Raw genomic sequence first — 23,272 nt, 5'->3', positions numbered from 1 at the left:
TCAGTGGGTTGAGAACCCTCCCTGGCACGCTTCAGGTTCTGGCTTCCATCTCTGCACTGCATGGCTGGACACTTTTGCCATTCCAACTCTTAGGTGAAGGCAGGAGGATCAAGAGTTTTAGGTTGTGCTGGCTACACAATAGTTTAGGCTAGCCTGAGCTACATGAAGACAACCTCTGAAAAAAAAATAGAAATGGAAGGGAATGAAGGGACTAGCCGACTTCCGCGATCCCAGCACCAGAAAGCTGAGGCTGGAGGCCCAGAGGTTCAAGGTCATCCTCTGCTACATAAACCGTTTAAGGCTAGCCTGGGCTACATGAGATTCTGTTTCCAGAAGAAAAAAAGAGACTCCTGTATTCAAGGGGATGTTTAGGGAGATGATTTTGCCATGCTTTCTATTCCCAGGGATTCCCCAAAGCGCCCTGGCACCCTGCTCCGCTGCGGGCAACCTCGCGGATAACTGTCTGCAGCCCTCCAACGCGTAGCCCGCGTGGACGCTACTCCCGTTTCTCCGTCTTTCCCATCACTGAGCATGCGCAGTTGCTGACAACAACAAACTCCAAGCCCCGCCCCGCCCAAGCCGCCCCTTCATTCAGGCTTCCCATTGGCTGCAGGGGTCTCGCGTCTTCGGCGCAGGCGCACCCGGCCAATAAGAGACGTCAGTGGGCGTGGCCGAGGGCGGGCAAGCCAGACTCGGCCTCGCGCGTCCATTGGTCGGCTGCGTGAGGGGAGGAGCCGCTGGCTCCGGCCGCCGAGATGAGCTGGGGCCGTCTGAGCCGCTTATTGAAGCCAGCACTGCTGTGCGGGGCTCTGGCTGTGCCTGGCCTGGCTGGCACCATGGTGGGTTACTGGGACCTAGGGGATCGCGGGAGGGGGCAGGGTTGGAGTCGGGTCACTGTGTCCAGGGTGGAGGTCGGGGGGTCGTGGGATCGGTTAGCTAGAGTAGGGGGCACCCAGGTGGGAAAGCGGAGTCTGATAGGCATCTCCGGGGCTGAACAAGGCCAGGCCTCGGCCGGGGAGGTTCCTGGGGGGTGGGAACCGGTGTCGGGGTCACTGTAGCGGGCTCTGACCTGGTCACGCGCCCCGCCTGGCTTGGTGCGTCACAGTCGGCGGCTCCTTGGCTACCGGCTCTTTGTCCCCGCGCTGTGCTTGGGACGCACAGACGGGCGGGCATGGGCCGCGCGGCCGCCCGCAAGCGGGGACGCTGCAGACAGCGCGGCCGGTCCCCGGGAGGCCGGCGACGGCGTGAACCTGGACGCCAAAGTCCTAGGAAGCGCCCAGGCCCTCGGAGGAGGAGAGCTCGCGCGCGCCGCCGCAGGAGGGCGCGCCCTCGCCGGATGGAGCCCATTCCCGAGCCTTTCAACCCGCGGCCTCTGCTGCAGGACCTTCCCCAGACCAGCAACAGCCACGAGTTCCTGGGCTTGGTGTGCGGCCAGGGATACCCCTGCCGTCCTCTTCCCTGGTAGCATATTAAGGGATGTCCAGAGATGTTTCTGGAGGACCTGAAAGGGGCGTACTTAATGGAAGAAGGAGGAGCCTCGTGACTCTCCACTCAGTGCCCCAGGACTTTTCCTTGGGTCGGATATTCCTCCCCTGGGGAACCTGGGGTAGGACACTCAGTTTCCCTGTTTTTTACAGTGTGCATCCCGCGATGATTGGCGCTGTGCGCGCTCCATGCACGAATTCGCAGCCAAGGACATCGATGGGCACATGGTTTGCCTGGATAAGTACAGGTGGATGTCTGATCATATGGGAGGTACATGGCTGGTCTGAAAACGGGGCCTCTCCTGACTGTGGCCTCATTCCCACCCTTTCCCTCCGTAGGGGTTGCGTGTGCATCGTCACCAACGTGGCCTCGCAATGAGGCAAAACCGACGTAAACTACACTCAGCTAGTCGATCTGCATGCCCGATACGCCGAGTGTGGTTTACGAATCCTGGCCTTCCCTTGCAACCAGTTCGGGAGGCAGGTCCGTGGCTGTTCCCGGGTGCTGTGTCAGTGTGTGTGTGTGTGTGCGTGTCTGTCTGTCTGTCTGTCTGTCTGTCTGTCTGTCTGTCTGTGCGTACAGTGTAGTGCACCTTCCAAGTAAATCTGTTGCTGCCCGCAGGAGCCAGGAAGTAATCAAGAAATCAAGGAGTTTGCAGCCGGCTACAATGTCAGGTTTGACATGTACAGCAAGATCTGTGTAAATGGGGACGATGCCCACCCACTGTGGAAATGGATGAAAGTCCAGCCCAAGGGCAGGGGCATGCTGGGAAAGTAAGTGGCCCTGGGGGAAGGAGGGAGGCAGATGGCTCTGGACCAGGGTAGGGAGGGAGTGCCAATTTTTTAGTATGTTTTGAGGGGGTTGACTCATTGTGTAGCTCTAGATGGCCCAGAACTCACAGAGATCTGCCTGCCCTACTAAAGTGCCGGGATTAAAGGAGTACACCACCTGGCCAAGCCGCCTCAAAGATGGGTGTTTTGCCCGAGTGTATTTATGTGTAGCACATAGGTATGGTGCCTGCAGAGGCCAGAAGAGGGCATGGACTCTCCTGAAGCTGGGCTTGGTGGGTTGCAAGTGGGGACTGGGGGCTGCACTTGAGTGCTCACAATCGTTGGCCTGTCTGTCCACCCCGCCGCTGCTCTGGATTGTTTTGTGTGTGGGTTTTATCTGCACGCAAGTCTGTAGCCCATCCGCGCCTGATGCCCCCAAGGGCCTGGAAGTGGAGTTAATAGACTTTTGTGAGCCAGCGTGTGATGTGGGCACTGGTAGTGCCACCCCATTCTCCAGAAGAACACTTCGTTCCTCTAACCACTGAGTGAGCCTCCGCCGTTTGAGGCAGGGTCTCACCATATATCCCTGGCTGGCCTGGAACTGACTATGTCGACCAGGTTGGCTTAGAACTCCACTTACCAGTGTTTTCTAAATGCTGGGATTAAAGATGTGCCCTGGCAGGCACCACTTCTAAACCCATTTTCCCTCCCCTCTCTCTGTCTCTCACAGTGCCATCAAATGGAACTTTACCAAGGTAAGTGCCATACAGTGTGGGCGGTGTGGCCCCGCTCCCTCCCACCCCTGCCATGCCCTGTCAACATGTTCCTCTGTCCTCCAGTTTCTCATTGATAAGAACGGCTGCGTGGTGAAGCGCTATGGTCCCATGGAGGAGCCCCAGGTGAGCATCTTTGCCAAGCAGCCGGAGCAAGGGCTGTGTGTGGTTGCTGAGGGGCAAGTCTGAACGAGTTGTCTCCCTACAGGTGATAGAGAAGGACCTGCCGTGCTATCTCTAGCCCTACAAGTGTGTGCCCCTGCACCGAGCCCCCCTGCCCTGTGACCCCTGGAGCCTTCCACCCCGGCACTCATGACGGTCTGCCTGAAAACCAGCCCGCTGGTGGGGCAGTCCCGAGGACCTGGCGTGCATCCCCGCCGGAGGAAGGTCCAGAGGCCTGTGGCCCCGGGCTCGAGCTTCACCTTGGCTGCCTTGTGGGAATAAAATGTAGAAATGTGCTGCATGTGTGTCCTCAGTGGGGAACAGACGTGGGCTCAGAAGGCAGTGTCCGTCCTCCAACTGCAGGTGTGGGGCTGGCTCAGCTGCTCACAGGTCCCTGCTCATCCTAAGCTCTGCCCAGGCCAGCAGGAAGGACCAGGATGTGGGCCGCTTAGGAGGGCAGTAACCTGCTAGGAGGCCTGAGGTCTGGGACACTTGAGTCAGGGTCGCCGCAGGGCCGTGTGTCTGTGTGTCTGTGTGTGTTTAAGTGTGTGTAAGTTGTCCCATGTTCTCTGGGGACTGTGGGATGCCTGCCTATGGTGGGTTGAGCTAGTGTCATTGGGTCTGAGAGTGTCTCTGCTCCTGTCCTGTGCTACTGGCCTTTTCACTCCCTGTGGAACTGTGAGCCTTGAGCTTAAGTAACCGTATGTCATAGAGGCTGCCTGCCTCTGGTCTTCCCTGTCATCCCTTCTGCGGACTTGCCCCTCCCCAACCTCTGTGCAAGGCCTGAGACCAGGATCCTCAGCCCAGCCAGGACTGCAGCTGCCACTGTCTGGGATGAATCCCGTCTCCCCAGCTGGTTCCTACCAGCCAACCCGGGACAGGTGGGTGGCAGCCACAGCTGGGACCCTTCGGTTCCCCCTTCTGTTGACCTTTAGGCCACAGCACACGGGAAGTAGGCAAAGGCATGTATATTTTAGAAAAGGTCTTTACATATGTACACAGTTCGTTATAAATACATAGAAACCAGGGCCTGCCGGCTGCCCACAGATTCCGGGGCTGGGGAGGGGCAGGTGACAATAATTTAGGGGGCAGGGGATTGCATATATTAACGGGGTCTACCCCGTGGAGCCCCCATAGCCAGCGGGGCCCGAGCACCGATTTCCTGAGTTACCAGCTCTCTGGGACAACCAAGCCCCACGGCTTCTAGGCTGGGCATGGCTGTAGCAGGGGAGGCACAGGGGCCCCACGCCCTACTGGTTGGGAAGGCACCGTGGCCAGTCACCCTCAGTAGTCATGGGAACCCCTGCTAGCAGAGGAGCCCATAGGCCTTACTGCCCAGTGCAGTGTAATCCAGAGGCTGATGTAGCAGCCTAAGAGTTTGGGAAGGGTGGACTGAAGTGGATAACGCTCTGCCGCTCTGTGCCACCGCCTCCGCCGCCGCCCACGCCCACCAGAGGCGCAGGGGTCTCAGTGGGCCCCGCGCGCAAAGAGCGGAGCATGTCCTCCAGCACTTCCCTGAAATTGATGTCGCAGCCCTGGTGTGCCAGCTCCACAGGGTTGGTAGCGTTGTCCCTGGTACCCAGCATCAGAGAGCTGGGGTCTGGGGGTGGCAACGAAGGGAAGGCGAAGCGTGGAGGCGCTGGGAAAGGCTCGGCCGGGGGACTGTAGGTCAAGTCCAGCACCTCACCAGGACCGCATGGAAGTGTAATCGCACGAGGAGTAGGTGGGCGCGCAGCCAACCCATGAGCGCTGCGGCGCTTCACTTCTGCATCCATGAGCTGCAGTTCCTGCAGTACGCGGTGAACGCAGCCCTCCGGGATCTTGATGCCTGTGGTGGTGCGGACACGCAGTCAGGTCCTCCTGGGGACCATGCTTGGGAACCCTTTCTCCAGGAACCCCACGCCCGCTGCCCCACTCACCCACTTGCTTCTTTTTGTCCTTGGTCTTGAGGCGCACGATCTGTAGGTAGCTGCTACTGCTGACGTCCGCCATGACAGCAGCGATGCGGCCCCACACGCGCAGCAGCGCCCCGCACAGCATGTAGTGGTGGCGGAGGCGCAGGCCCTGGGCACAGCACTTGCCCTCCTGTGCCAGTCGGCAGCGCTGGTTCCTGTACCAGGGACCGCTGGTCAGCTCATAATCTGCACTTTCCCATACCACGAGGCCCTGGGATACTGGCCGCCCAGCTCCGCCCTCCTTGTGACTTCGTGCCCGGCCTCACCAGGTAGTGTGGCTGCAGTGCTCCAGCGACAGCGCATAGCTGCTCTCCCAGGGTTCCCGCGCCTCTTCCGGGGTGACCTGGGGACGCAAATCTACACATTAGTAGGGGAAGAGGCTCAGTTCCCCATGCATTCCCAGCCGCCATGAGAGGGTAGGCTCTTCCCTACCCGGTGGAACTTCCGGCACAGGTTGTCCAGGGTCTCCAGCTGGCTCTGCCGGCCAATGTTTGGCTTGTACACGGTGAAATAATCGCCTCGATTCTGTTCTGCCAGAAGGCAGCTCGTTTTGCTGCCTCGTACCTAAGGGCCAGAGTGGTGAGGTCGACTGCCACCGGGATTTCTGGGTAGGTGGCTGGCAGGGCACCTGCTGTCTGGGGTGGGACTACTCACTCACCTTGTAGGAGAGGTAGAAGCCGTCATAGGGGCCTTTTAGCTCCAGCGACCTAGTGAATGCCTCTTCCCACTTCATACCGCGGTCCACGCTAATCTGTGGTAAGTGGGGGTATTAGCAGGTTTGGGGCGGAGCTCGGGCTGGTGCCGGGCGGCTCCCTGCTCACCTTGTAGAAGACCACCTGCCCGTCCTGTGGGTGCCCGGGTGCCAGGAACACCTGCTGGCTCTCTTCATGTATTTCATTGATGCCGGGGGCCAGGTCTGAGGAGAGGGTAGGAGGTCAGGGCCACCCCGAGGGGGCTTCTTCTCTGATGTACCCCATAAGAGGTGACTAACCCATCACTGAGCAGAAGACCCAAAAGCCCGGAGGTCAGATGTCCTGCGGGTGGGTGTCAGGTAACCCTGTGGCCTGGGGCCCCCGGTGTCCTGCTGTGCATGGTTACCAGAGGGATTGCGGGCTTTTGATTTATTTATTTTTTGTATGAGAGTTCTATCTGCATGCACATTATGCAGAAGGAAGTGTCAGGTCCGCTGGGGCTGGAGTGAGTTGAGGCACAGGGTGAAACCTGACTATGTCTGGACGAGGGGCAGGGAGCCTTGCTATTTTGTTTGCCTTGAGACAAGATCTCAGGTAGCTCAGGCTAGCTTTTAATCCAACATGTAGTGGAGGAGCCTGAACTTCTGCTCTTTCTGCCTCTGAGAGCTGGGTTGGCAGGCAAGTGCCACCACACTCACAAATGACCATCTGTTTCAGGGCCTAAAGCCTTAGCCTGGGGTGGCAACAGCCTGTGCGTGAGTACAGCCTGCAGGCCGCGTACAGCCGAGGCTGCCTCTCAGTGCATCCTGACAGAGACAACATTCCCAAAGCACTGTTCTCTGTAACTGCACAGCGTGAGTCTTGAGCAAGAGCCTCCCCAGGCGACCACTGTTAGAACATCAACCAGCCCTCATCTGTAGCCACTCAGTGATGGACTTCACATAACGGACACAGTGGGCCTCAGATGTCACCAGGGCTCCAGTGGGCCCTGGGCACAAGGTGTAGAGCCCAGCCCTGCCCTTGAGGCCTACCCAGAATGCCCATGTCGTATCTGCCCTCCTTCTTGTCGATCTCGATGAGGTGGTCAAACGTGTCGGAGAAATACTGGAACAGCGCGTTCTGCTTGTGCACCTCCAGCCCAAGGATGCGGTTCAGAAACTTGGTGATGGAGCAGTCTGTGGGCGGAGCTGCGTCTCAGGCTGCTGGCGCCACCCTCTCCCCTGCCCCTGGATCACCATCTTCCAGTGATTCCGGGACTCACCCTTCTCCACATCCAAGCAGCCAGAGCGTGACTCCCGGCTACCGATGCCCACAGACAGCAGGCCCTGCTTCATGTCTGTGAAGGAAAACCAACCGATGACCCTGGGGTCCCAGGGCACCATGCCTCGCCTCTCCCTAGAAATCCACCTACACCCATCCCCAAAGTCTGACAGGACCAGCCCTGCTGTAGTCCCACACCTCCCAGACACATTCATGAGCCCTGGCTCACCCCGAAAAAAGGCAGCATCCCCTCCTGGATAGCCCTGGGGCAGGGGCACCCTGTTGTTTGTCTGGCCCATGATTGTGGCAAGGACACGGCTGAGCGCACGGGCGCCATACTGTGGGGCAGATGAGAGAATGAGGCCCAGGTAGAGGGTGGCCTTCCCTCACATGGCAGCCTCCCCACTCCCCTTGACTTACCTTGTTCTCGAAGTTATACTTGCTCAGGTCCCGGGACTCAGTGGCCCGTCGATCTCCGTGGGTCAGAGCACCCTGTCAGGGTAGCAAAGGACAATTTGTGAGTCAGACCCCAGCATACCTGACCCAGCCCCTGCCTCAGGCTGGCCTGCTCACCAGACTCTCCAGCCGCTTGGCCACAATGGAGGCGAACCTGCGCTCCCCTGCCAGCTCGGAGATAAGGAAGACATACTCGGGCGCTGAGACCTGGTTGGATCTGTGGGTGCGGCCTGAGGGCAGAAAGGCTCTAAGAGACTGAGATAGGGGGTTACAGGGAAGGGATAATTGGGCTAGGGCTGGGGGCCTCACCAAACTGTTGGATGGCTCGGTCTGCGCTCCAAGGCAGCTCCAAGGTCATGTGTACCCGGCGTCTCTGGTTCTGGACTCGCCGGTCGGCTTGGAGGGAGACACCAGAGCTGGAGGCCTCAGAGATAATAGCCACGAGCTGGAGGTTGGGGGTGAGAGGGGTCAGGGTGCTTGGGGGTTGCCCTCTTCACTGCCCAACTCTGGGTACCCAGGGAGAAAGGTGTACACCTCCAGGAGTGCAGCCACACCCCCTCCCCACCTTGCACTCATACACTCCATGCACTGGGAACAGCCCCCACCCCTAGCTGTCCCTAGCTGTCCACGCTGGCCCCACCTTCTCGCCGCTCATGAAACGCTGCTTCTCCCTGAGGTTCACATGGTCGATGGACAGGCCCTGCTCTGCTCTGGACTCAAAGACCACTGACCCGTCGGGCCTCGATACCACTCGGCCTTTCCTGCCAGTCATCTGTGGTTGGGGATGGAGGAAGAAAGGAGGTTCCCCATAGGGTCAGTGTGGTGGCCAGGGGCCCAGTGCACTGTGTCCTTGTCCGAGGTACAAGGTGGCTCGGCTGGGACCCTTGGTTTGCAGTGTGGCTTCAGTAGCTGAGAGAATTCCTGCCCCCTCAGGTCCATGTATGTGTGTGACACGCACATACTGGTGCCCTCAAGTCTACTTGGAAGAGTAGGAAGTGTGCTTAGCTGGTGAGCCCTCTCTCCAGCCCTTTCCCTTTTTTGAGACGGGATCTCATGTAGAAGAGGCTGGCCAATGTGGGTTGGGGTGGAACACACGCACATGACCCTCTGCAGCCAGGTTCTGCCCCTGTCCCCAGGGGTTGACATAGGGCCCTCAGAGCAGTCTATGGGCTGCCAGGCTCACCTCAGCCACACACTCCGGGCCCCCAAGCTGGTGGATGAGCTGGTCCAATGTGTTCACAGGCAGCTCCCGGCCCAGTGCTCGCACCTTTGCCAGCAGGCCCTGTTTCAGCCGTTCCACCCGCTCCAGGACACCAGGGCCCTGTAGGTCTCTCTGAAGTGGGTACAGGGGACCTGGGGGTGGGCAGAGGGTCAGTGAGGTGGCCTTGCAGGAGCAGCGTAAGGAGCCTCCCAGCAGGGGAATGGAGGCCCATGGGTATAGCAGTCACTCAGCTGTGTGTGATAGCTCAGCCCTGAGCAGGGCTGTGAGCCTCGGCCTCCCCATCTGTAACAGGGTATGTGGTAGAAAGGTCCTCATGTGGTAATGTCTGCTGCTGACTAAGTCTGGTTGGATGATGGACACTCACCTCGGTCATCTGTGGGGAGCGTGGGGGCGTCTACGATGACCACATCATCATCTACCAGGGACTCTGGGGATGAATTGAAGTCGCTATCCAGGCCAGCATCTGACTCTGTGCTGCTGCCATCACTAATACGGATAACTCCTGCTGCCTCCAGTGTCAGTCTGGAAGCCTTGGGACCACGACCCCGAGGCCGCCCTGCAGGAAGGAGCCATGGGTCAGCTTTCTGAAGTGGAGGCTGCAGAAGTGGGTGAAGCTGGGGTGGCAGGGTAGAGAGAGCAAGAGGGGCTGAAGCTAGGAGCTGGCTTGACTCTGGTATGGCACCGGTCTAAGGCTGGCTGGCTTCCTCTGTTGCATGTGTCTTGAATCCCTTCCACGAAGCCCTTCAGCCCCTCTCTGGCAGGGAGAGGCAACGTGGGGTACCATGTCCCCATCTCCAGCCATGATGGCTTCATGTTTGGACCTAGTGGTAGGTGAGAGGCTCAGAAGACATCAGAGCCTCCTCCAAGGACAAGTCCCGCCACTTCATGTGACAGTGCTGTCTTGTCAGACAGAATGATGTGTGGAGGGTGTGGGGCCTGTGAGTGTCTTGGGGCATCTGGAGAGGAGGAGGCTGCACTGCCCTTCACCACCAGTGTGCCTGCGGGTGAGGAACCTGGCTTCTCTGAGCCTGGCTCGGGAGGTCTGTGAACCGGAAGGAAGGTAGGAGACCCTGGCGCTGACCCGAGTGCTCCAGGCACTGGCGGTCCTTGTGGTCAGCATGTGCACAGCTGAGCAGTGCAGAGGCCTGCCTGCCTGCCTGCCTGCCAACCAGTGGGGGCTGGAGCTGGGGTTCCCAGGGCCTTGGCTAGTGGGGCTGGATGGACAGGCTGGGTAGCCTGAGGTTAGAGTCGGCCACGGTTTTGCCCAGATCTTTGCTTCTCTGAGCAGCCTGCAGGGAAATGGTCAGCTCTACACACATGCACTGCCTGGGGTACTTGTGGAAACTCCCAGCTGGGACACTAGAGTGCAGGACACTAGAGTGGCAGGTCCGCAGGGAGGGCAGGGTAGAGAGTAGAGAGGGAAGCAGAGGAGGAGATGGGCGGGCATTTACGTTTCCTCTTTCCTCCTCCCCGGTCACGCCTCCTCCTGGTGGAAGGGAAGTGCTTCTGGATCAGGGACAGGAAGACGCCTCTGCAAGGGAGAGAGGGCTCAGCACATGGGCCAGCCATGGCCTTGCAGTTTCAAGGAGATGAGCAGCAGGACACAGTGGCTCCCAGGTTGGGGTCCCTGGGTAGGATCAGCAGGAAGGAGCCTCGCTGGGGTAAACTGAGGTGACTCCTGAGAGGGATCTGTAGGTCTGTGGATGCCAGGCCTGAGAAGCCCATGGAACTGTGGTGAAATAGCACCACTGTGTGGGGGGCAGATGTCCAGAAGTCTGCTTTTGAGGTCCCAGGATCAAAAACCCATGTGCCTCCAGACCCACAAGATTCCTGTCTGGTCCTGCGCCCTGGTGGCCTTTCCCCAGCTGCTGAGGGGCACTGGACAGCAACAGGCACAGCAGGGTGAGGACCAGCTGGCCAGCCAGCCAGTAAGTCCATCACTTACTCTGCTGCAGAGACGAAGCAGTCCAGGCGGCCCTCATTCTCGTCTAGCACCTCTCGGGTCCGCGCCTCCCCTGTGGACTGCAGCCCGATGACCACGCACTACAGGGATGGGGAGATGGGGTGTCTGGGCTCCATCAGTCTCTAAAATGACTGCCCCTCCCCAGACTGGTGTCTAGACTCACCTTGTCCCTGCTCAGCTCCTGCTGTGCCAGCTCCACCAGCCGGTGCACCTTGGCCGCAATGCACAGGTATTTAAAGAAGCGCTGGTGTGCGGACCAGAACTGACCCCACAGGGACTTCCGAGACTCCAGACCGATCCAGTCAGCCGCCTGCTGGAACACACTCAGGGCCTCGGCCCACTGCAAAAGCAAGGCCCGTGCTGAGGATGGCGGGCAGTCTCTGGCAGGGACTAGGGCAGCATGTGGGGGAGCACCAGTGAAGACGGGAGCACAGTTGAGGACGGACAGGGTGAGTGTGAGCAAGAACATGCTCCATCCACACCCACGGCTGTCAAAGAACTGCTCATAGGGGAAAAAGTATGGGCTGGGCAAGGGCCATCACTGTTATTTGATTAAGAATCTCAGGTAGCCCAGGCTGGCCTTGAATTCCTGATCCCCTTGCTTTAGACTTCCAGGCTCCAGGACACGCGACAACAGATGTGCACTCTATGTCTAACTTACTGGGGGAGAGGGCTGGCTTTGAGCTGGATATAAAGTCTATGATAACCTTCAATTTCTTTTTATTTTTAAAGATTTATTTTATTCTTTTTTTTTTTTTTTTTCCGGGGCTGGGGACCGAACCCAGGACCTTGCGCTTCCTAGTCAAGCGCTCTACCACTGAGCCAAATCCCCAACCCCAGATTTATTTTATTTATGAGTACACTGTAGCTGTCTTCAGACACACCAGAAGAGGGCATCAAATCCCATTACAGATGGTTGTGAGCCACTATGTGGTTGCTGGGATTTGAACTCAGGACTCCTAGAATAGTCAGTGGTCTTAACCACTGAGCCATCTCTCTAGCCGGATAACCTTCAATTTCTGATCATCCTGCCTCTACCTCCCAAGTGCTGGAATGACAGGCACGAGTCCCCACCCCTAGTTTCAGAGTCTCTACAGGGCAGCTGAACTCAAGGCCTCGTGGGCACCATGAGTCAGTTAAGAGCATGGATTGCTCTTCTAGGGGTCCTGAGTTCAAATCCCAGCAACCACATGGTGGCTCACACCCATCTGTAATGGATATGATGCCCTCTTCCGGTGCGTCTGAGGACAGCTACAGTGTGCTCATATATAATAACTAAGTAAATCTGTAAAGACTTGCTCCAGATAAACTAATGCTGAGTGGCTCTGGCACACCCTGGGAAGCTTCTGCTCCCTCCCACAGATCCCACAGTGTGATGCTGTGTCACAGGCCTACAAGAAACAGGGGTCCCTGCAGACAATCTTACCAGCCGGGCTGCCCGATTATAGACCTGCTCGAAGACAGGAGACAGTGGGATCTCCTCGATTCGGAATGTGACCCCTGAGAAGCTGAGCTGGCGGGCGATGTACATGCCACTGACCTTCATGTCCATGGCCACAATCTCCATGGCACCCACGCCCCTGCAGACACATAGAGCCTCTGAGCGCTTCACCCACGAGCCGGGAGGCAGAGCACACCACTAAGCACAGGCCTGGGCTCGGGGGAAGACAGTTGAGGCCCGGCCTGAGAGAAATTTGTGTGGCAGAGAGGGGCAGAGCAGAGGGACCATGAGAGGAAGCTCATCTTTCCGAGGGGACAGGAGGGGCTAGGAGAGATGGGCCCTCTGGAGACCTGGCCAGGATAGCCAGCCCAGAGACAGAGACAGGGCTCACCTCTTCTCAATGGCATGCAGGAACTCCTCGAAGGTCCGGAAGGGTGTGCCCTCGCCCCAGATGCCCAAGCGGCTCATGTATATCATGTTGCGGGGCTCAGAGGCGCCTAGGGGTTGGAGGCAGGAAGCTGAGGCCAGGAACTCACCACACCATATGGAAGTACTGTAGGTCTAATGGAACCTGGGGTACAGTGTGGCAGCCCCAGAGACTCAGGGGCCAAGGGAGGGAACTGAGGCTCTGAGGAAACTGTCTTGATGGGGTACCATCAAGGTCAGAGAGCCACGAGTAAAGGGGAGGCTGGCTGAGAGACAGCAAGTGCTACATCTGCCCCAGGTGCCAGGCAAAAATGATACAGACCCAAATCTTTGCAATCTAGCATGGCAGGACCCCCCTCCCTGTGCAGATGACGGCACTAAAAGCAGGCCGCTGGTGTGAGCTCAGCTGCCGCCCTCATCTCACCTGTGGCGCTGGCATACACCACCCTGGCCTGGGGCAGCTTGTTCTGCAGGTCCAGCACGGCCTTGCCCATCTTGGTGGAGCTGGCATTCTTGGCTTTGTGACACTCGTCAAACACAATCTGAGATACGCTGGGTTAAGGAATGTTCCCGAAGCACAGAAGGTGTCCCTAACCAACTATCCCACAATGCAGCAGGGGGGCTCAGCAGCAGGCAGACTTGCTTAGCATGAACCTAAGGGTTCTGTCCTCAGCACCACAAAGCCAGGTCTGGGCCCACCTCGCCATGACGAACTGCTGTGGCAGACTCTGTCTCAAAAAAACGGGTCAAGGGGAGACACCAAAGAGGGATGCACTACACAGAAAGACTCTCAAGACCAAAGGACAAAATGCCAAGAAGAGAAAGACAGCAAGAGAGCTGTGCTGAGGGTCTTGCCCCAGCAGTGCAGATCCTGTGGGTCTCCACGTCCACCACCGTTGGGTCCCTGGGCACATCCCTGAGGGCCAGAGGCACTGGCCATGGCACAGACTGCTCTGGGTCTTGCGGGCTGCCCATACCGAGGAGGAGACCTAGCGTCTCCCACGGCCAGCCTTTGTCATGCAGAGTAGCCACAATATTCCCAACAGTCACCCCTAACGCTGTATGGAACCTGGTTACTCACATGCTGGCTGGAAGCAGGCCAGGAGGACATGAGGATGACTTGTGAGTCCTGCTCCATGCGTAATCCCCAATATCAGAATGGCTCTGAAAGAGGCTGTGCCAGGCGGGGGTGAAGACCCAGGCCTAGTATGGCGGCGCACTCGTAGCTATGTATGTCTGGCCTTGGGCCCCTCCCATTCAACACCTACTTAGTACAGCCCTAGTGCTTCAGCTCTGCCCTTCTCCATGCCCACCCACCCACCCCTGGCCACAGGATACCACACCATCAAAGGCCTCTCCACACCACTGCAGGATCTGGCGTAGACGTGTGCGATGCTGCCCACCCGCCTGGCTTTCTCCAATCAGGGCAGAGTAGGTGGCAAAGAGGACACCCTCTGAGGTAGTGTTGTCACCGTACTTGATCTGTGGACACAGGTTCAGACACGGGGATGTGTTCAGGGATGCCCCTGCCTCAGTTCCTTCCTTGCTCAGGGGTCTGGATTCAGCCCCCTGTGCCCAGCCCACCTTGCTTAGTGCATGCACCGCAATGCCGGGGGCCTCGATGTCTCTCAGGTCCCGTTCTGCATCATACTTGAGGTCATTGGAGGCACTGAACCTACAGGAGACGCCTGGTCAGGAAGGCCTCCCTGCCCCACCCTATGCCCCCTACCCCCTCCACTGGCAGGTTTCTCACCACAAAGCCTTCTTCCGGCCCCGCAGGTAATTCTCCACTATGATGCCAGCCACCGTGCGGCCCTTGCCCACGCCGGCCCCATCCCCAATCAGGAAACCAGCACGCTGCCCACTGGGCAGCAGGACCTCGTGTTGCTGTGGGTGAATAGAGGCGGGTCAGGCCTGTGTACCTGGCACTCTCCTTATGAGCCAGGAAGGGCGGGTGGGGCAGCTACCTGGCAGGCATAGGTGATGGCTTCCAGCTGTAGGGCAGACAGGGTCCCGTTGTCTGAGGTGGGTAGTGCCAGGGTGTAGGTGATGTCTGGGGGCGGAACGCTGGACAGTGTGCTGGTCTCCACTACACGGTCTGGGTGCTGCTTTCCAATCTTGGCTGGTGATGGGACAGAGGGCAGAGTTGGCACATGACAGAGGAAGAGAGGCCAGCAGCATGCCAGTCTTCCACCCTGTTCACAGAACCTGCTCCTGGTGCCTTCACACTACGGATCGGGAACTCGACCTCATCTTAGTGGGTGTCTCCATGCCGTCCCTGGCTGGGACACTCACACTTGGAAGGTACATAGTCGGCATAGGTCTCAGCATGGCCCAGTTCCTCAGCCTCCTCCTCGTCTTCGCCTTCCTCCTCCTCAGGCTGGCTGTGTGACTGCAGGGTGCGACAGTTCAGGGGTCTGTCCCACACTGTGTTGACCGAACCTCCCCAGGGGCAGCAGAGGGCTGCACCAAGTGGCTCTGCCCTCAGCCCCACGTGGGGCCCGGTGTTTGCGACTGGACAACAGGTAGGGCATTCCAGCATCCAGGCTCCTAGGGCCTTGCACACTGAGCTTGAGCCTCTCGAGCCCCAGGAGACCCCCGCCACTCAGCTCACCTGATAGCTGACGAGAAGCGGGGTACTGGAAACTGCGGTCACCGGGTCTTCCAGAGCCGAGAATGGCACACTCGGTAGGAACAGCTGTGGGGACAGCAGGGCAGGGCGTGAGCCATGCCTCCTATGCCAGTGTCTGTGTCCTTAGGCAGGGGATGCTCAGTCTCAGGGGCAAAGCCCTGCCTGACTCATCCTGTGACTTGGCAGGCCCCGGTAGGGAGGGCTGACAACAGTCTATGACCCTGTGGCACATGGGAGACCCCAAGATGTAGCACCCGGTCCAGGGAAAAGTGGACAAAGGCCAGCCAGCCAGTCCCAGGATGCAGACTTGGGCCCTGAGGGCTGGGTAAATGTCCTTGAGCTAATGAGTGGCCATACCACCTGTGGGGGAAGCCGAGGACCTCCCCAGGGTAAAGGTTCCTCTGTGGGTGACAGGGTGAGAATGTCCCCAACGCATGACCAGACTCCAAATATTCCTCTGTAGGAGACATGGATGGGCCACAAGTGCTGACCAGTTCCGGACAAATGTGTGGCCTGGCCAGTGTGCTGAGTCTGAGCCCATGTAGGGTACACGCACGCAGGGTACACGCACGCGGGGTACACGCATGCGGGGTACACGCACGCGGGGTACACGCACGCAGGGTACACACACGCAGGGTACACACACGCAGGGTACAGGGTTCTCCTTTGCACACTGATCTGATTCTCAAATCCTCAATCTACAGACATATAGATTTTAAAGTTTTATATTTTGTGTGTCTGCGTGTTTTCCTTACATGTATGTAAAGTGCCCTGTGTGAAGGCAGTGCCCTCAGAGGCCAGAAGAGGGTGCCAGACCCCCTGAAACTGGACTTACAGATGGTGGTGCTCTACCATGCAGATGCTGGGGACAGAGCCTGTGTCCTCTGCAAAGGCATCACAGCCCTTGTGTTTTTTGTTTTTGTTTTTTTTTTCAGACCAGGGTCATGTAGTCCAGGCTGGCCTCAAACTCCCTAGGGATGTAGCCAAGGATGACCCTGAACTCCCAATCTTCCTGCCTCTCCTTCTGGGTGCTAGGATTACAGGGACAATACCACATCTGGGCCATGTGGTGGGGAGGAGAGAACCTAGATCCTCTGGTTGGCAGGACAGGGAGCAGCTGCTCAGCGACTGGGCCATGCTGGCCACTGGCCACGAGGGAAGTGGCCTTCAGTCCTAACCTATAGGGCTTGCTTGAGATGTGGCATCCGAGGGAGGACAGGAGCCTCTGTGGCACTACTGCACAGTCACTATCACATGCCCCTTGCTCTGCTGGGCACAGGGCCAGGGGTGTTGAAAGCCAGCGGAAGCTGGGGAAGGTTGAAGTCCACACTCAGCCCTCCAGTTTTTTTTTCCTTTCTTAAATTAACAAAACCCAAACAGACTAGAGGTTCCTGGAAGGCTGAGTCATGCCCCGGGCAGGAGCCGCATAGGGTGTTGGGTTTCAGATATGGGCTTGCTTGGTCCAGGCAGCCTGGGGCCCTGGGCAGGGTAGGCAGTACCCTGTGGCCTTGATCTCATGGCTCCACACAGCAGGGAGTAAGGGACACACGGGACTGCCTGTCCTGCTGGCTCTGTGCCAACTGCACTGTCAGCCCTTAGCTTGGAGCTGTATGGCTCCAGGGCCTCCTTCCTGGACGCTCCCAGGGGCAATCCTAACTTACACTCTCAAAGTCTAGAAGCTTCCATCTGGAAGACCCTGGCAAGGCCTGGACTAGGTCCCCTGCATCATTGGGACTGGGGACCAGGTCAGGTCAGTGAGGCTTTGTCTACCCCAGGAGCTCCCTAAGTTGGATAACCATACCCATCTCCCAGACACTGTTAATGTCCCCTGGGGGGAAACCACTGCTGGCTAAGATCCCTCTGGGTCAGAGTCCTGCACACCCGGAAGCCTCGGTGTCCTACAGTCACCTGCCTGCTGAGTGTGTGGACAAAGTGTCCCTGAGAGACACTGCTTGCTTCAGGGACACTGCTTGTGGCGGTCAGGGAATAGACCCAGCATGAAACCATCAGCTAGGTGTCTCTTCCTCCTGGACACAAGGCTCGGGCATTCTGGGCCACACGGGGAGCTTAGCAGGATCTCTGACTATCGCCCACCGTAGGCCAGGAGCTGCCCCTGGCTGCAACAGTCACACATGTCTGCCTCCAGACACCATCTGAAGTCCACTATAGGCAGAGTTCTTGGGGTGAGAATTGGTGACCCAAATTGCCTTTGGAGTCAGACATGCGGGCACACACCTGTCACCGCAGGACTCAGAGAGAAGCGGATCAGCAGCTCAAGGGTAACCTTGAGCAAAGTTGAGACCAGATTGGGCTATGTGAGTCCCTGCCTCAGAAACTGAAGGAAGACAAACACCCAAACTGCTCTCCATCTCTGCAGGAAGCATCCGTGTCCCCAGCAGGTATACAACATCTGGGCACAGTACAGGGTATGAGGGGACGTGAAGAATGTGGGAGGCCGGGGCTGGAGAGATGGCTCAGCGGTTAAGAGCACCCGACTACTCTTCCAGAGGTCCTGAGTTCAATTCCCAGCAACCACATGGTGGCTCGCAACCATTTGTAAAGAGATCCGATGCCCTCTTCTGGTGTGTCTGAAGACAGCTACAGTGTACTTAAATATAATAAATGAATAAATCTTAAAAAAAAAAAAAGAATGTGGGAGGCCTCTAGGGCTGTCTCTAGAGCTTTGGGGATTGGCCTGCCAGCCTCTGGGGTATAGGATCCCTTATAGCCCAGGCCTGAACACACTGTCATCATACTCAAGCTCTGCCAGCCCTCCTTGTCCACCTGTGTCACCAGGGTGACCCTGGAGGTGCCCTGAATGCTGACCTTGTCCCGGGTGGTGGAGGTGGTGCTGACATCCCAGATGGTAGGCACCTCGTTGAGGCTGTCGGCCGGCAGGAAGTCGGGTGTGTCTGGGATATCTGACAGGGAATCCACAGACGAGGAGAAGACAGAGGCATTGGAGAGGTCCTCGAGGCATGAAGGATCCTAGGAGACAGACAGTGGTGACACAGTGGCTAGCTGTGTGTGCACTCACATGTCCAGGCAAGCAACAATGTATTCCGAGTGTCACACAGCCAGGAAGACGAGTGAAGACCCCATACACCACAGCATGGAGTGACCATGAGGACACGGTCTCAGTGAGAGCAAGACATACAAGGCCACACAATGGGGACTCCATAACAGAAAATGTCCAGACTAGGAGAACACAGTGATGGCAAGTGGTTCAGGGTTTCCAGAGCTGGGTAAGGGTGGTGATGGCCAGTGGGGATGGGGTTCTCTTTGATGGGATGGAATGTTCTAAAAGTCATAAATACACAGCCATGACTACATTAAAACAGCAGAAATGTACAGCTTAAATGAGTAAACTATATGGATTATGGATGAAACTGAGTAACAATGTTTGTTTACTCTGTAGCCCAGGCTGGCCTCAGACTCAGGGCAATTCTTCACCCTCAGCCCCTCCCACCCCCAAGTTCCAAGATGACAGGAGTCCTGTCTCCACCCAGAGACCCTGAGAGTGAGCATCCTGTAGGCTGGGAGTTTGACATTCCACCCCCACCACAAAAAGGACTGGAGGCCAGGGTGATGACCCTGAGGACCTGGGCCGGGCAGGATCACCCTGCCTCATTGAGCCTGTGTTCCACACCAGCCAGTAGCCCCAGCATAGCCCAGTATCAGATAATTAGAGGGTCCAGCTGACATCTGCCTCGGAAGCACCGGGTAACATTTCCTTGGCAGGGCGGGAGGCCAGGAGGGCCTCTAGGGCTACAACTAGAGCCGGCAGTAATCTGTGGCTTGTTCCTTTATGCATCCTGTCTGTCCCCTCGCCTTGACAGTGAGCACTCAAGGGTACACAATAGACAATCCAAGCTCTAGCTGTGAGACGTCTTTGGAGAATGGGTGACTAGCAGCTAGGGAGGACAGGGCTGTGCTGAGTGAAGGGCTGTCCCTGAACCTGGGTAACCAAGGGTACACGTCTCCTGCTCTGTCCCAGGAGATAGGGCTAAGTGATGAGGCAACAGGGTTTCAAGGCTTCAGGGTCAGAAGGGACAGAAGACCCCTGAGTATGGTGGCCCTCAGCCTACCCAGCCCGGTGTGAGGCTGATCTCTAAGGCTTATGTCCTTAGACTCAAAAGTCTCCTTGGTCCTGAGGAGGGTCCTGGGGAACTGGCCGCCTTCTCCGAGGGTTAGTGTGTCCAGGGCCATCTGGTCTTACCCAGAGAAGGGAAGACAACTGGCTGGGTACCTAGTGACTTCCTAGGGACCCCTGAATGACCCTGGTCTGGGGATATGTTTCTGAATCCCCACCTCACAGGGCACTATGACCCCACTGCAGAGGTGACAGCCTGCATTCAGGGGGCAGGATAGGGGATGGTAAGTTTTTGAGACCAATTTCTCCATTGTATGCTAGGAGTAGACTTGGACAGTCCCAGCCTGTGCCATCCCCAGCACAGAACCCAGTCTAGACTCTGGCAGCATAGGACAGCTCTGTGATCCTTGTTCTCCAACATAGTGAGAAAATCCCAAGAGAACCCAGTGCTGGACCAGGAAGCAGAGGAGTTGTGAAGTCCTGGGATACAGGGATCGCATGTCTCAGGGCTCCCCAGGGCCCAGCAATAGGCCCAGCACCCTCTCACAATGGCTCTAAACTGTGAGTGATGGTCTCCACAGCTGTGGCTGGGGGAGGCAAACCCAGTGACTCCTACAGTGGCTTCAGTCCAAGATGGGACAATGTCAGTTAAGGCTGGCCCAGGGAGGCAGCCTGATGTCCTAAGGGGTCATAGACAGAGAAAAGAAATGAGGGGAAACTGAGGCACTGGAAACAGGCCACTATGGTTGAAGGTACCATGTGTCAGTGGAAAGCCCCTCACTCGGTGTGATGGGCATGACATAGGGACAGGAAGTGAGGGCCCTGAGGATTACATGGTGAGATAGTCTCGCATTGCTTTGGCTGACCTTGAACCCTTATCCTCCTACCTCCACCTTTAGTACTGGGGTGGCAGGCAAGCACCACGCCTGGAGCCTTCAATTGTAGTCTAAAAGTTTTACCAACCAGGCCAGTAGGGACAAACTTCCTGGCACCACCTCCCAACAGCCTAGCCACCCATGGACGCTGGGGCACAGGGCTTCTGGAGTGCCCAGGCCTGGCCCTGTGCTTGGCTCACTCAGCGCCCCAGGACAACTCAGTTGTCACTAGCTCATGCACACAGACCCACACTGGTGAGGTACCTACCTGTGTGGGAAGGCTAGGTGCCTGGACCCTGTGCCCTGGGCTGCCCCTGTGGGATGCTCTGAGGATGGGTCCCAGTGAGGCCCCTCTAGGGTAGGTCTATCCCCTGTAGCTCCTTCTGGCTGGGTCTCTAGCGAGAGCATGGGCACACTGGATGGCACACAGTGAGGTTGGGAGGGTCCCCACTGTGGTTACTCTGTGAGCATTTCAGACAGCTCTGCTAGGTGGGAGGGAACCGGCAGGGACTAGCCCTCCATTGTCCCAGGTCATACAGCAGACATCTCCCAATCCCAGAAGACAAACCCAGAAGAAAGGCACAGAAATGCAGACACCCTCCACCCCTTCTGGACTGAAAACCCAGAGGAAAGATGCGCTCCTGCCTCACCCAACCCATTAGACCTCGCTAAGACTGAGTCCTGCCCTAGCCCAGGCAGAGGTGTTGCCAATAGTCCCACCTGGACTGAGGACAACCCAACCCATCCCTTCCCCAGCACAGGGAGCTGGAACAGCTCTGGCCACCTGCACACTGAGGCTCCCTCCCACAGCCATCCTCATGCCACTATGCTGAGTCTCAAATCTCTGGCTTAAAAAATTCTGGCAAGTTCACTGTGACTTGATAAGAAAAGTACAGAGTGGGCAGGGCTGGGGGCGTCCCAGCCACAGCTCTGCCACCTGTGGAAGCTCAGGGGCGCCACAGGTGGCTCTGGGTGGCCCTGCTGGTCCCTGCCGGTTACCTTGTTGAGCGCGGCGAACTGCAGCCAGAAGCGCAGCTGTGACATGGTCGGGGTGCGGGGCGCTGAGCGGTGGCCGCCGTGTCCCCCAGTTAGAGCTGCCGGGGAGCACCAGCCTCATGACCACGGTAGCCGCAGGCTTAGCGGCTCCGTGGGGGACAGAGGCAGCAGCAATCTTGCTGGCCCCATTTGCATGAGGGTTAGTCACCGGCTCCCTCCCGACTTCCCCTAAGGCTGGGCTGGGTTTCAGGAAATGATGCCGCCTGGTAAGTCAGGGCAGTTACTGGCAGAGCACGGAGAATTACTGTAGGGGGCGGATCAGCCCAGAAGGGCTGTCAACAACGCGCACCCTGCCGGGCTCAGAGCCTGGCCTGACCCCACTTCTCTGGGCCATCCCATGGGGAAGAAGAGAAAGCTTCAGTTTCCCTGGGACTACTGACGCACGGGCTGTTCTGTGCACCAGCCCCCTACTCCCCCCACCCCACCCCAGGGAAGTCAGGGATCAGGGGCTGCAGGCAAAACTGAGAAGCTGGGCCAGGGGAACTGAGGCCTGGGTACCCTTCTACTCCTCCCTCCAGCTGAGCTGGGCCGCCAGTCCTTCATCAAAGTGCATCCTCCAGAGTCCTCACACCAGGGCCCACCGCTCACCCCTGGTATCCTCCAATAAGTTGAGCTGCTGGGGAGAGCCTAGGGCCACAAGACATAGGAGAAGACACTTCCACTATAGGCAGGCAGGGATGCAGCACAGGGCCACAGTTGTGGCTGTCTCTGGGGACATGGCCTCTCCTGTTGGGGATGAGGTGTCCCACAAAGAAGGCCATCCTATATCAGTACTCATGGGCAGGAGGCTGAGGAGCCCAAGCCAGCAGGATCCCATCCATCAATGAAGATCCCCGGCCATCCTGTCAGGACAGCAGCGCTGCAGGGTTCTACTAGGCTCTCACATCCTCAGCCACCCAGGACAAAGGCCCCAGAAACAGCAGCTGGAACTGCCCTCATTCACCCTGGCAACATCCTGTCCCTATCCAGGCACAGGCACTGAGCAAAGCCTCAATTCCAATCAGCACAGCGAAGCCACTCATTGTGGTGCATCCTTGTTGACACAGCCCTTGACAGTCTGAGGCAGGAGGACTGTGAGAACAGCCTGGGCTACACTGCAAAACCCTATCTCAATAAACTCAAATCAAAACTCAGAGCAGGAGTTCTGGAGAGGTGGCTCAGCGGTTAAGGGCACTGACTGCTCTTCCAGAGGTCCTGAGTTCAATTCCCAGCAACCACATGGTGGCTCACAACCATCTGTAATGGGATCTGATGACCTCTTCTGGTGTGTCTGAGGATAGCTACAGTGTACTTATATAGAATAAATAAATCTTTTTTAAAAAAAGGAAAGAAAGACAAATATCAGAGCGGGATACCACCAAGGACAGCGTGACCCCGAAGCCAGCAGTAGCAACTGTGGCAAGGCTGTGGAGAGCGGCCTCTGGGGAAGCAGGCACCGAGTGCCTCGGACAACAAAGCGCTGGCTTCCACGACTTGACAACTGCTTTCCAAAATAGCCGTAGAAAAACCAGGAGCACCACAGCAGTGAATCTCAGTACCAAAAGTGGGGTCATCCAGTGTCCCCCAGTGCCCACAGGCAGGAGTATCCCACAGCCATGAACAAGAGAGACATGGCTGTGGACATGCCATGGCTCCAGCATGACACAGCATGGAGGGACATAGAGGACACACTGCTCAGAGACAGCCAGACACAGTGCACACAGGGTCTGGGGCTCCAAATGACATGGAATAATCTGCCATGGGGATGTGCCTCCCTTGGAGGAGACAGAATGTTCTAGAACTGGACAGAGGTGAGGGCTGTCTGGGTCTACAGTCTGTGCAGCCAGGGCTAATCTCTACTCCTGATTCTCCCGTGGGTGCTGAATGTACTTTGAAGGGACAATCTTTACAGCTGTCTCAAGTCTAAGAACTGAAGGTCCCGTGCTGGTGGCACATGACTTTAATCCCAAGACTCAGGAGGCAGAGGCCAGCCTGGTCTGCAGAGTAAGTTTCAGGACAGCCAGGGCTACAG

General features: G+C 57.6%; 2 protein-coding genes across 7 annotated transcripts in view; one reads left to right on the top strand and one right to left on the bottom strand.

Moving 5' to 3' along the window:
• The first annotated feature begins 689 nt into the window (after positions 1 to 689).
• On the top strand, positions 690 to 3,486 carry Gpx4 (glutathione peroxidase 4). 3 transcript variants are annotated; one of them, NM_017165.4, is made up of 7 exons: positions 690 to 839; positions 1,638 to 1,732; positions 1,824 to 1,968; positions 2,107 to 2,258; positions 2,986 to 3,010; positions 3,095 to 3,154; positions 3,237 to 3,486. In NM_017165.4, the coding sequence occupies exons 1-7, from the start codon at positions 756 to 758 to the stop codon at positions 3,267 to 3,269; spliced, it is 594 nt and encodes a 197-aa protein (NP_058861.3). In that variant the 5' UTR covers positions 690 to 755; the 3' UTR covers positions 3,270 to 3,486. The 3 variants fall into 3 exon arrangements, with proteins under 3 accessions (NP_058861.3, NP_001354972.1, NP_001034938.1); NM_001368043.1 differs by having other exon boundaries at positions 782 to 839; NM_001039849.3 differs by lacking the exon at positions 690 to 839 and adding an exon at positions 1,160 to 1,423.
• A 657-nt stretch (positions 3,487 to 4,143) lies between these two features.
• The window catches only part of Sbno2 (strawberry notch homolog 2), a 43,955-nt gene continuing 24,826 nt past the window's right edge, over positions 4,144 to 23,272 (bottom strand). For 3 of the 4 annotated variants that reach the window (XM_017594814.3, XM_006240908.5, XM_008765095.4), the window contains 28 exons: positions 18,064 to 18,225; positions 15,220 to 15,303; positions 14,901 to 14,997; positions 14,573 to 14,727; positions 14,359 to 14,492; positions 14,190 to 14,280; positions 13,944 to 14,087; positions 13,030 to 13,147; positions 12,571 to 12,676; positions 12,165 to 12,318; positions 10,902 to 11,078; positions 10,721 to 10,818; positions 10,227 to 10,306; positions 9,140 to 9,331; positions 8,737 to 8,906; positions 8,194 to 8,325; positions 7,863 to 7,998; positions 7,671 to 7,783; positions 7,518 to 7,589; positions 7,327 to 7,435; positions 7,099 to 7,173; positions 6,869 to 7,012; positions 5,967 to 6,061; positions 5,804 to 5,896; positions 5,578 to 5,709; positions 5,412 to 5,488; positions 5,110 to 5,300; positions 4,144 to 5,018 (listed from right to left, as the gene is read on the bottom strand). In XM_017594814.3, the coding sequence (XP_017450303.1) occupies positions 4,561 to 5,018; positions 5,110 to 5,300; positions 5,412 to 5,488; positions 5,578 to 5,709; positions 5,804 to 5,896; positions 5,967 to 6,061; positions 6,869 to 7,012; positions 7,099 to 7,173; positions 7,327 to 7,435; positions 7,518 to 7,589; positions 7,671 to 7,783; positions 7,863 to 7,998; positions 8,194 to 8,325; positions 8,737 to 8,906; positions 9,140 to 9,331; positions 10,227 to 10,306; positions 10,721 to 10,818; positions 10,902 to 11,078; positions 12,165 to 12,318; positions 12,571 to 12,676; positions 13,030 to 13,147; positions 13,944 to 14,087; positions 14,190 to 14,280; positions 14,359 to 14,492; positions 14,573 to 14,727; positions 14,901 to 14,997; positions 15,220 to 15,303; positions 18,064 to 18,225 (3,789 nt within the window). In that variant the 3' untranslated portion in view covers positions 4,144 to 4,560. 4 annotated transcript variants of the gene reach the window in all.

Source organism: Rattus norvegicus, chromosome 7, assembly GCF_036323735.1.
Source record: "Rattus norvegicus strain BN/NHsdMcwi chromosome 7, GRCr8, whole genome shotgun sequence".
NCBI lineage: Eukaryota > Metazoa > Chordata > Mammalia > Rodentia > Muridae > Rattus > Rattus norvegicus.
Note: the sequence above shows the minus strand (reverse complement) of the source record. Positions and strands in the feature narration are given on the sequence as shown.